At 38.1% G+C, this 12,993-nt stretch overlaps 1 protein-coding gene across 1 annotated transcript; it reads left to right on the forward strand.

Annotated features, from left to right (window-relative positions):
* Window positions 1-501: 501 nt before the first annotated feature.
* Window positions 502-3,203, forward strand: LOC142494745 (protocadherin gamma-B1-like). The gene is made up of 2 exons (XM_075599181.1): window positions 502-2,952; window positions 3,123-3,203. Exons 1-2 carry the CDS (start codon window positions 502-504, stop codon window positions 3,201-3,203), a joined length of 2,532 nt encoding a protein of 843 aa, XP_075455296.1.
* Window positions 3,204-12,993: the final 9,790 nt, after the last annotated feature.

Consider the following 12,993-nt stretch of genomic DNA (forward strand, 5'->3'; position numbering starts at 1 on the left):
ACAAAAAGTTAACCAATAAACATGTAGCCAAGGTCCCAGAAAATGTGAAAAATCTGACCCTAAAATGCCATACATTCAACTGTTAATTTCACACTTTTTGTGCATATTTATCAAGACATAGAAAAGGGTTCATATTTAAAATCTTTTTTATTTTTTATTTTGCACAACATAAATTACTGGCAGCAATATATGCTTTTACTTTTAATACAAAACATATTGAAATCTTCTGTATACTGGGAATTTTGTGACAAGTCACGTAAAACTCAGTTCTACTGCAGTTCCACATTTGTGCCTCAGAGCGCCGCTGTTCACCAATAAGGTGAAGATGCTGGAAAAGGAGATCCACTGACACTTCTACCAGCTACACACTGCAAATCTGCAAGAAGAAATACAGCCATTTTTACTTTCTCCTGGAAGCAGAATCTATCAGTTTACAATCTCCTAAAGAAGTGGATTTTTTACTGTATTTCTTTTTTTCACTGGATTGCATATTGTGTTCATATGAAAGAAAACTACTCTGAGAGACTACTCCAAATTGATACAATGAAAACCCAGCAAGCACAGAAACTGAAAGGAATCAGATGGCAAGTAATGTTTTCCTTCTTATTTTCCTGGCTTTGTCATTCAGTCTCTGCTCAGCTTCATTATTCCATTTCTGAAGAATCTAGAAAGGGTTCTACTGTAGGAAATATTGCCAAAGATCTTGGATTAAATATTAAGGAGTTGTCATTTAGAAAATTCCGTATTGATTCTCGTGTCTCAGAAAAATATTTTACAGTCAATTTAGGAAATGGGAACTTAGATGTAAAAGACAGGATAGACAGAGAGACACTGTGTGGAGCAACATCTACTTGCTTTTTAATCTTTGATGCAGTGATTGAAAATCCCTTAAATGTTTTCCACGTTAAAGTGGAAATTCAGGATATAAATGACAATCCTCCAAGATTTTTTCATGAAACAATTGAGTTAGAAATTATTGAATCTACTTTACCAGGAGCACGGTTTGTTTTACAAAATGCACAGGATCCAGATGTGGGTATTAATTCTCTACAAAATTACAAGCTTAGTAATAATCAACATTTTATACTGGGTGAAAAGACCAGCAATGATGGCAGTACATTTCCAGAACTTGTGTTGGAGAAACCTTTAGACCGTGAGACACAGAGTGTTCATGAATTAATCTTAACAGCCTCTGATGGGGGAAGTCCAATTCTAACTGGCACTGCACTAATTAGGATTCTTGTTACTGATGTCAATGATAATTTTCCCATCTTTACTCAAGAGGTGTATAAAGTGAGTATAAATGAAAATACTCCCATCAATTCTACAGTGCTTCATGTAGATGCAAAAGATAAAGATGAAGGTATCAATGCGCAAATCACATATTCTTTAAGCACCATTCCAGAAAAGGCCTTTTCAATTCATCCTACAAACGGGGAGATTAAAATTGAAGGAAACCTGGATTTTGAGGTAACAGGAAGTTATGAAATGTCTGTACAAGCAAAAGATGGGGCTGGCCTAATTACTCATGCCAAGGTAATAATTCAAATATTAGATGAAAATGACAATGCACCTGAAATATCCATTACCTCAATATCTTCTTCAGTTCCTGAGGACTCAATACCTGGCACAGTTATAGCATTAATCAAGGTTCATGATCAAGACTCGGGAGAAAATGGCAAGGTTGACTGTCAAATTATTGACAAAGTACCTTTTAAATTAATATCATCATCTGGTAGTTATTACAAAATTGTTACAACTAGTGCAATGGATAGAGAAAAAATATCATATTACAATATTACTGTTCTAGCCACTGATAAAGGATCTCCTCCACTGTCCAGTAGAAAAAACATCATGTTGGATGTATCAGATGTAAATGACAACCCGCCAGTTTTTGAGAAATCTACTTATGTTGCTTACATTGCAGAAAATAATTTGCCAGGATCCTCAATTTACAGTATACATGCTGTGGATCTCGATATAGGAGAAAATGCTAAAGTTATTTATTCTATTTTTAGCACAAATATAGAGAATGTACCTGTGTCCTCTTTTCTCTCCATGAACCCAGTGACTGGAGATTTTTATGCACAGCGATCATTTGACTATGAGCAGCAGAAGGAATTGCACATCCAAATAATGGCTAAAGACAGTGGATCCCCACCCTTGAGCACCAATGCAACACTAAAGATCTGTATAGTAGATACAAATGATAATGTTCCAAAAATTCTATATCCATCAGCAGAGAGTGATGGATCTTCTTTGTTTGAAATGGTTTCTTTTTCTGCTAAACAAGGTTCTGTAGTAACTAAAGTTATAGCAGTGGATGCCGACTCTGGACACAACGCATGGCTTTCCTATCATTTCATGCAAGCATCAGAGACGTCCCATTTCAGCATTAGCCGTCACACCGGTGAAATCAGGACTTCGCATGTTTTTCAAGATAAAGATGCATCGAAGCACAGAGTCGTAGTTATGGTGAAGGACAATGGAGACCCTTCTCTATCTGCCACAGTTACTATAAATCTGGTAGTTTCAGACAATTTTCAACAGATTCTTCCTGAACTTAGTGACCAATTTAGTAGTGCAGATTCTCAATCTAATGTGCATATTTATTTAGTGATAGCCTTAGCTCTGATTTCCTTTTTATTTATTCTGACGGTTATGTTGGTGATCATATCAAAGTGCAAGGAATCAAGACTTCCCACATCCTCTGGCTCTCTAAGTACAAATGTATATTCTCAAGTTGATCCCAGATTCATCTCTAAGTATAACAATGGGACCTTGCCTCTGCCTTACTCATACAACGTTTGTGTAGCTTTGGATTCCAGTGAAAGTGACTTTACTTTTCTAAAACCTACTGAAAATGTCCCAATTGCCAGTCTCATTGATGCTGATGACTCAGGAATTGGAAGTGAAGGTGCAAAAGAAACATCATCTAGCAACCTTATGAAGGTGAGTAATTTTCCCTTTTTTGGTAACATCAAGGAGTTTTTCATTCATATCGCAAAAAGTTAATATTTAATATTTTGGATATTTTAGAATACTATCAGATTGTCACTCGAGTTTGCTAATAAATGTGCTTTTCTATATCTTTCATAACAATAAACTTTTAAATTGTGCAGGTAAAAGTCATTGCTCACCAACAAGCCAACTCTGAGTTGGGCCAAGTGGTGTCCCAGAGAAATAAGTCACTATATTTATGACTACTTACAAAGGGTAATTTCTCAACTAAAAGTATTCTACTATACCAGTAAATACGTACTTACAAACCTTCTTAAATTATTGATTGCATGTTTGCAGAACTGTTAAGTTTCAATATAAAATAAATCATATTGTGATCAAAACATGTAATGTAGTTCACCCTCCGGAGAATAAATGACCAACACATTTTTTCGGAGCAGTTGTTTTCATATATTACAGCTACAAAGTTTTACAGAAAATGGGAATGTACACTGATGTTTATTAATAACGTGCATTTATTTACGGATCTAACCAGTGCTAGTTTCAACAATAGCACAATCCGGTTTCCTGTGTTCTAGGTGTGATTGTAATTGAAATACATAAACTGCTTCATATGATTTACAGTAGTAGTGTGTTGAAAATGAGGATGCAGCAAATACATTTGTCTTCTGTTTGATATACTTCCATGTAGTGTATCTATAAATTTCCCCCTTGCCTCTGTCTCATCAAGTCATTTCCCAAACCTTGCACCCAAGAACTTACCCTCACCTTCCTTCTTGGACCTCTGTGATTGATTTGTTTTGCGTATCCCTGGCTTGTACCTGATTCCATTTTTGAAATGCACCCACTCAGAATATTTAAACAAACAATTATGAACTGGTATAAAAATAGTCAATTGTACATGGAAGAGGCTATGAAGGAAAACACTGGTTGCTTTTATGATATCAAACAGATTCTAATAATTCACATTACTGATTCTACCAATGGAAGTGTATTACATTACTGTTGCACCCTGGGCCCATAAATATATTCTACTCTTTCTTGACTCTACTTTACTTATCATGCCCAAGGTTATTGTAATATGTCTTATATTATTGGCTAATTTAAATAGATTTTTGGAGTCATATTTAATCTTTCAAATTGACAATGTATGATTCAGAGCTGTTTCATACTAAAGAGTCTGTATAGCCATAAAGAAAATCAAGATTTGGGCATTTAAGAAATGTTCAGCACTGGAGAAAACATTTGTAGCTAAGATTCACTAAACTCCCATTTGTGGGTCTTTTATATCGACATAGAAAAAAACTGTTTAGATGTACTGCTCTGTTTATTTTTGAGTCAATGGACATAGATTACTTTTGCTTTCAAATTTTGATCAAACTTGTAAAAAAAACTGTTTTTTTAAAGTTGCGGCACAGCTATTACATCACTATTAAAAAGCAAAATAGCTCATTTTTAACAAGTTGGGATGTTTAAAATATTTGGGGGTTACACCTTTGGAAAGATCGTTTGAAACTGCGGAGATGCGAATCTCAATAGATTTGAAATCTCTACTTAGAAACTTTCCCGGGAGGAGAACATAGCTGTCCCCTGTTCTAAAATGTCCTGGATCTCAGCAGCCAAGTACTTTAATTAAACATTCAAAACTGCCATTGCTTTCAAATTATATTCTTTTGTTGAGAAATCTGGTGTTGATCCTTGCATCAGTTTTGCAGCCAGGAGACATGATGAATTGATTCATAATTTTACATGTAGTACTGATGTGTAAAACAGTGTTCCTATTGTCTCTTTTCCCCTCTCTCCTTCTTTGCACTCATGATCTCCACTGCTTTTAGCACTCGCTTTTAGCACTCACTTCTGCCACCTACCTTGTCCGTTTAAGAGCATTCACTTCTATAATTCTTCCCTGCACCTCCTACCCCTAGCCCTCCTTCTTCTCTTCACTACTGGAGACAATTATCTAATCCCTAGCTTCTGCCATATCCCCACTTGCTCTCACTCTTGACTGCAAGCCCTCTCATCCGTAATATCTAAAAGCTCCAACCCTTCCAACGAATCTCTTCCAAACTCCCCCTCTGCTTCTCTCTTTTTTTCTTATGCTCTCTCCAATGCTCGCTCTCTATCAAAACACTAGCTGTTCTCTCACACTCTTCACCTCTTTGCTTTAATAGAAAAATGGCTCTCACACTCGAACTCTGCCCTGGAGAGTCTATCCTATGGCGGTCTTTGCTTTTCACACACACCTCGCCCCTTGGGATGTGGAGGAGGAGTAGAAATACTTCTCTCTTCTCACTCTGTTTTAGCCTCTACATACACCTGCTTCCCTGACATTCTCATCCTCCAAGGCCCATGCATTAGCCTTTTCTCTCCACTCTCTGCATATTGCTGTCGTCTATAGACCACCTAACTCTACATCCTCACACTCCAATTTCCTTTCCGACTTTGAATCTTGGTTATCCTTTTTCCTCTCTTCTGACTCACCCACTCTCCTCTTAGAAGACTTTAATTGTCACACTGATGACCCCCCTCAGTCCTGTGCATCTTGCTTCCTCTCTCATTTGCTCCTTTGGTATCCTTCAATGGACTGCTTCAAGAATCACAATGCCACTTCCTTGACCTTGTCTTCACTAAAAACTGTTCTTTATCTGATTTCTTTACCTCTCCTTTCCCATTCTATGACTATAAACACACCATATTTTCTCTCTCACACTCCTCAGACTCAACCTCCAACCTCTCTTTGCTATACTCACATTCTGGTTTCCATTGACCTTCAGTGGTTGGAATCCAGCCTAAAATCAAAGTTTTCTTTACTACCACCCACCTCTAATCCAAAAAGTCTTGTCACAACTTACAATATTGTCCTTGCTGCCACACTTGACCAGCATGTTCCTCCTGTATGCCAACACTCACGGCACTCCAAACCTACAACCCTGGCTTAACACACAGACACGTTTTTAACACTCTTGCACTCAATCTGCGGAGCGCCTTTGGAGGAAGTCATACTCTCTGGCTGATTTTCTTCACTGCAAGTATATTCTGTCCTTCTTGGACTCTGCTCTTTTTTCTTGCCAATCAGGGTTACTTCACATCTCTAATAAATAGCCATAAATCCAACCCATTCCACCTCTTCTATGTCTTTGACACCACCCCTTCTTCGACCTCCCACCACACCATGCTCCTATTACACACCAAAACTTTGATGATTATTTTAAGTGCAAGGTGGAAGCTATCCACAAAAAAAATCCCCTCTGCCCCTTCCTCACCCTCCTTCATCTCCCTTGTCTCCTCTCCAGTTACAGAGGAAGAAGTATCTCTCCTGCTGCTCTCTTCAACCTTTACCACATGCAGCCTCAACCTCATTCCCTCCCATCTCCTGAAAAATCTCCCTTTTACCATGGTCCATTCCCCAATAATATCTTTAACTCATCTCTGTGCTTTGGTACTTTCCATGTCTTTTTAACAAGCTATTGTAAGACATATTCTTAAAACTGCAGTTCAGTCTTTTTTTTTTTATTTATTTTTTTACTTCAATAGTTTCATGTGTGCAATCTCTAATTACCTAAAGAACTGAATAGCTGCAGGTCAATTCGTTCTCCATGTATTGATCGGCGAAATTTGGTGACATAATTAGTGAAGGGATCTGTTTTTCTTCTGCTTCTGTCTCTCAGTGGAAGCTCATGAATATTCATGAGCACTCCTGCACTGACATGTGCTAGAGGGAGGGCAGGGCTGACAAAGGGGTGTGCCAGGGCTTGTGACAGGACATGAAGGGGCAGTGCCTTAGCAAATGGTTGTTAAAATAGAATACAAGAAAATTGGTCTTTCAAAGTTGTTTTTTTAAAAACAGAAAATGCTAAAAGTATTTTTTCTTACTACAGAACTGATTTATTAAAACAAACACACATGCAGGATATTGACTGAACTGCAGCTTTAAGACTATAGACCCTACCACACCCTCTATCTATCCGCCTGTCTCCTTCTTGCCTTTTTCCTCCTAAACTTCTGTAATGTATTGCCTCTAGACATATACTTCACTTTCTTAACTCCCATAACCTACTTGATCCTATCGTTCAGGCTTCCGCACAGCATACTCTACAGAAACTACACTCACCAAAGTACTGTAGCTAATGACCTCCATATTGCCATATTCAAGGGAACTACTCCATTCTAATTCTTCTTGATCTCTACTCAGCATTTTATACTGTTGACCAACATCTTCTCCTAGACATTCTTCATTCTCTTGGCATCCATGGCCCTACCCTCTCCTAGTTTTCCTTCTACCTCTCTCACCATTTCTTCAGTGTATTTTGCCAATTCCTCCTCAACCTCTATGGAACTCTGTAGATATAACTCAAGGCTCCGTTTTAGGCCCCTTTCTCTTCTCTCTCTATACCCTCACACTAGGTGACCTAATTGACTCTTTTGGATTCAGCTATCATCTCTATGGAGATGATACACAACTATATTTATCTACAATTGACCTTACACCTGCAGTCCAGTCAAAAATTACAAAGTGCCTATCAGCTATCTATGCCTGAATGACACTTCATCGCCTCTAGCTTAACATGACTAACACAGAACTTCTAATTTTCTCTTCCAAGCCAGGTCCTATTGTTCCCTACTCCATTACAGTCAATTACACTGCTATCCACCCAGCCTCACAAGCACGCTGCCTAGGGTCTTCAGTCAACGCCTCCCTTTCCTTCTTCCCACATATAAATCTTTGTGCTTTGTACTTTGCAACATTGCAAATGTACTATTCCACTATCACTTAAACCCTAATGCCCTTGTTCTTTCCCTTTATTGTTTACTGTAACATTCTTTTATCTGACCCCCCCCCCCGCCCCCTCTCACATCTCTCTTAAACACATCTCTCCATTCAAAATGCTGCTAACCGTTTCATCTTCTGCTCTTCTAGGTATGTATCTGCTTCCGACCTCCTGAACTCATTCTGCTCGCTTCCTATTAAGTTCCATATACTGTAAACTTCTAAATTCTCCTTCATTTTGAGGCACCTCCATATATCACAACTCTGACCTCTCGTTACACATCTAGTTGTCTCTTACGCTACACCCAAGGTTCTCTCATTTTTGCACCTTTAACCTCTACAGCCCTCTCCCGTCTTAAAGCTTTTCCACTAATCTCTCCCTACCTGTAGAACACTCTTCCACTCACTATTCGTCAAGCACCTTCACTTTCCACATTCAAAGGCCAAATTTACCTCTTAAAGATGCAGCTCATTAAACATTTTACGCCTCTGCTACGAATTCCAGATGCACTTGACCTTCCCTTGTCTGCACTTCTAATAATGGCCTTTTTACTCCTAATGTGTCTGTAAGCCTCCTAATATACAGTAACACATAGATTGTAAGCTCTTTGGAGCAGGGTTTCCTTTAGCCTTATGGTATCATTTACCTGTTGCACTTATTCCCATTGTTTGTAATGTACATTATTTACCACGTAGTGTAATGTTGTAAAGTGCTGCGTACATGCCTGGTGCTATACAAATATCACTGTACATACCTACGTAGATTTTTTAATACCAGTGTTAACTTCCTGTGACTTTGGTGCATTAGGTCAGGGGTGCACAAACTGGGGGACGCAAGACTTTTTTGGGGGGACGCAGATGTTACAGAGGCCCCGCGCTGAGAGCGCGAGGCCTCTGTAACTCATTTACCTGGCTTCAGTCCATGCGTCTGCATGGCAACAGAGCGGCAAATGATGCCGCGGGGTTATGGGAAGTGACGCCGCATTGAAGGTAAGGGGGGGGCGCGACACAGGGGGAGAGCAGGCCGGAGGGGTGCAGCGCAGGAAATTTGCGCACCACTGCATTACGTGACCAAAATTGTATTGTATTGAATGTTCTGTGCAGCAGGGACTTTTGCCCACAAAAAATAATCAATATACCATGCTATGGTCAGTATACATGTTACTATCCAGGTGTATTGCTAGAAATCATTTACTGTAATTGGTTTATGCAGTATGGGTTCTCTGTCATTTAGTTAAAAGATTATCTTTTAAGATTTCACGACTCTTTTTCAACCATGTACAGATGTAGCAAGACTTATTGTCCCCAGCGTCGCGGCCGACCAAGTAAACGTATGCCGCGCTGGGCATAGTGTCTGCTGCAATAGGGTTGTGGGGGATCCATGCTTCTGAATGGCGCCCCCCCGGCGTTAATTCTTTGGTGCTGGATCCGCCATTAAGTGACCGCGTGTGTCCGCGGCACCGAAGACATCTGTAGGACTGATGTCAGTCTATTCCGTGATCCTTTTGAGTTCATTTAATTTTCACATCTCGATTTGTTAACACCTTGTAGCAAGGACCACCTGAACTTACACAGTTACATAGTAGATGAGGCTGTAATATATTTGTTTTGTGTGTCCTTTACATTCATTAAAGGACACACATTCTTTACATTCTACAAATGCTCTATTGCCAAAGCACAAATTTGCACCTGTTTCTCTGTTTAGTACACTGTTTGTCTCCTGCTTTTAGTATCTTTTACTATAAAAACCATGTAAATGTATTTAAAAAAATTAATTAGTGTAACTCTACTGCACACGTCTACAAACACCTCTGAGCCTGTATGTCAACAAAGGGGTTGAATAACCATTGCAATAAGAAGGAAAAGTTCACAAAATATAGAGGAAAATACGAATGACAGATGTAGCAGACATTATTACCCCAGGGTAACGCTGGTTAAAACACAAAGTAACATGTTAAATAACACGTGTTATCTCTTTAACCATTGTTTTCAATAGAACTACTGTTAAACAAAACGTGAGCGTTAACGCAACTCATTGTGACACTTTGTGACCTTGCAAATACTTTAATACAGATGGGACTTTTTTTAATGGTAATAATTAGCTTGATTATATTAATGAGTTCTAGAAACATTTCCAAATCAGACAATTGGCATCACATTTTAGTGAGTTTTACATTTTTGTTGCTATTTATCAACTGGAAGACAAGTTATAAAAGTTAAATCTTGCTTTGTTTGTTTGTTTTACATATAACTGTTGACAGCAATAAATCTTTTTTACTTTCATACAAAATATCACATTCAAAATACTATATGTGAAAATCTTACTTGTGTATAAAACCTACTCAGAGACTGAAGTAAAGAAATGCTGTAATTTCTGCTGCAGTTCCACATTTGTGCCTCAGAGCGCCACTGTTCACCAACAAGGTAAGGAATTGGAGATCCATTGTCACTTACCATTGAAGCTGCAAGAAGAAATACAACCATTTTTAGCTTGTGTTGTGTGCAGAACCTGCTGCTCAGTCTCATAAGAAGCTTAAATTTGCAGTGCATGTTTTTCTACTGGATTTGAAACTTTGTGAATGTAAAAGGAAAGTACAGTGGAAAATTTCAAGGACTACAAAATGGCTGAGATGAAAATCCAACAAGCACAGAAATACCAGGGGATCAGATGGCAAGTAATATTTTCCTTCTTATTTTCCTGGCTTTGTCATTCAGTCTCTGGTCAGCTTCATTATTCTATTTTTGAAGAAACTAGAAAAGGTTCTACTGTAGGAAATATTGCAAACGATCTTGGACTAAATACTAAAGAACTGTCATTTAGAAAGCTACGTATTGATTCACGTATCTCAAATAAATATTTTACTGTCAATTTAGGAAATGGAAATCTATATGTTAAAGAGAGGATAGACAGAGAGACACTGTGTGGGGCAGCAGATACTTGCTTTCTAACCTTTGATGCAGTGGTTGAAAATCCTTTAAATGTTTTCCATGTTAAAGTGGAAATTCAGGATATAAATGATAATCCTCCAAGATTTTTACAGGAAATAATTGAATTAGAAATTATGGAATCTACTTTACCAGGTGCACGATTTGTTTTGCAAAATGCACAAGATCTAGATGTTGGCATTAATTCTGTACAGAGCTATAAGCTTAGTGACAATCAATATTTTACATTGGGCGAAAAGACCAGCAATGATGGAATTACATTTCCAGAACTTGTGTTAGGAAAATCTTTAGACAGAGAAGAGCAAAATATACATAAATTGATCTTAACAGCCTCTGATGGAGGACATCCAAAAGAAACTGGTACAGCTATAATAAAGATCCTTGTTACTGATGTCAATGACAATGTTCCTACATTTACACAAGAGGTATATAAAGTTAGTATTAATGAAAATACTCCAATTAATTCGACAATGCTCTTTGTAAACGCAAGTGACAAAGATGAAGGTTCCAATGCACACATCACATATTCTTTTAGTACCATTTCAGAAAATATCCTTCGTATGTTTAGCATTCATCCTACAAATGGGGAAATTAAAAATAAAGGAGAATTGGATTTTGAAATAACAACAAATTATGAAATATCTGTACAAGCAAAAGATGGAGGTGGCCTAGTTGCCCATTCCAAAGTAGTAATACAAATATTAGATGAAAATGACAATGCACCTGAGATATCCATTACCTCAATATCTACTCCAGTTCCTGAGGATTCCACACCTGGCACAGTGATAGCACTAATGAAATTTCATGATGAAGACTCTGGAGAAAATGGCGAGGTTGACTGTCAAATCATAGAGAAAGTACCTTTGAAATTAATATTATCATCTAGTATCTATTATAAAATAGTTACAACAGGTTCTTTAGACAGAGAAAAAATATCATATTATAATATCACAATTGTAGTGACTGACAAAGGATCTCCTCCACTGTCATCCAGAAAAACCATCAGATTGGATGTGTCAGATGTAAATGACAATCCACCAGTTTTTGATAAAGCTTCTTATGTTGCATACATTCCAGAAAATAACACACCAGGAGCCTCAGTATACAGTGTACATGCTTCAGATGTCGATGTTGAAGAAAATGCTAAAGTTATTTATTCCATTTTAAGCACAAAGGAAGACGTTCCTGTATCTTCCTTTCTCTCTATTAACCCAGTGACTGGAGTTCTCTATGCACAGCGATCATTTGACTATGAGCAGCAAAAAGAATTTCACATCCAAATAATGGCTAAAGACAGTGGATCACCCCCTCTTAGCAGGAATGTTACAGTAAGGGTCTGTATAGTAGATCAAAATGATAATGCTCCGAAAATTCTGTACCCGTCACCGGAAACTGAAAGTTCTTCTTTGTTCGAAATGGTTCCTATTGCTACTAAACAAGATTCTGTAGTATCTAAAGTTATAGCAGTAGACGCAGATTCTGGGCACAACGCATGGCTGTCCTATCATTTTATTCAAGCATCGGAAACGTCCCTTTTCAGCATTAGTCGCCATACAGGGGAAATCAGGACATCGCGTGTTTTTCAAGAGAAAGATGCATCACGTCACAGAGTTGTGGTTATGGTGAAAGACAGCGGAGACCCCTCTCTTTCAGCCACCGTTACTTTAAATCTGGTAGTTTCAGACCATTTTCAACAGATGCTTCCTGAACTTGGTAACCAATTCAGGAGTTCAGACTCTGAATCTAATGTACATATTTATTTAGTGATAGCCTTAGCTCTGATTTCCTTTTTATTTATTCTGACTGTTATGTTGGTCATCATATCAAAGTGCAAGGAATCAAGACTTTCCACATCTGGCTCTTTAAGTACAAATGTATATTCTCAAGTTGATCCCAGATTCATCACTAAGTATAACAATGGGACCTTGCCCCTGCCTTACTCATACAACGTTTGTGTAGCTTTGGATTCCAGTGAAAGTGACTTTACTTTTCTAAAACCTAATGAAAATGTCCCAGTAGCCAGTCTCATTGATGCTGATGACTCAGGAGTTGGAAGTGAAGGTGCCAAAGAAACATCATCTAGCAACCTTATGAAGGTGAGTCATGTTCCTATTTTGATCATATCAAGTTATCAGACAAATGCAATATTTTATATTTCCAAATTTTCAGAATACAACAGATTGTCACTGATGATTTCTATAAATGTGTTGTGCTGTGTTTTTTATTACATAAGCCCTAAAATCTTGCAGATAAGGCATTGTACAAAGACAAATTGACTCTGACCTTGGCCAACCAGCATCCCAGGGCAGGAAAGCCCC

The sequence above is a fragment of the Ascaphus truei genome, chromosome 5, assembly GCF_040206685.1.
Source record: "Ascaphus truei isolate aAscTru1 chromosome 5, aAscTru1.hap1, whole genome shotgun sequence".
NCBI classification, from domain to species: domain Eukaryota; kingdom Metazoa; phylum Chordata; class Amphibia; order Anura; family Ascaphidae; genus Ascaphus; species Ascaphus truei.

Coding starts and splice junctions, on each gene's coding strand:
- LOC142494745 (XM_075599181.1), top strand. CDS start 502: ATGAAAGAAAACTACTCTGAGAGACTACTCCAAATTGATACAATGAAA. Junction 2,953..3,122: donor CATCTAGCAACCTTATGAAG/GTGAGTAATTTT, acceptor TAAATTGTGCAG/GTAAAAGTCATTGCTCACCA.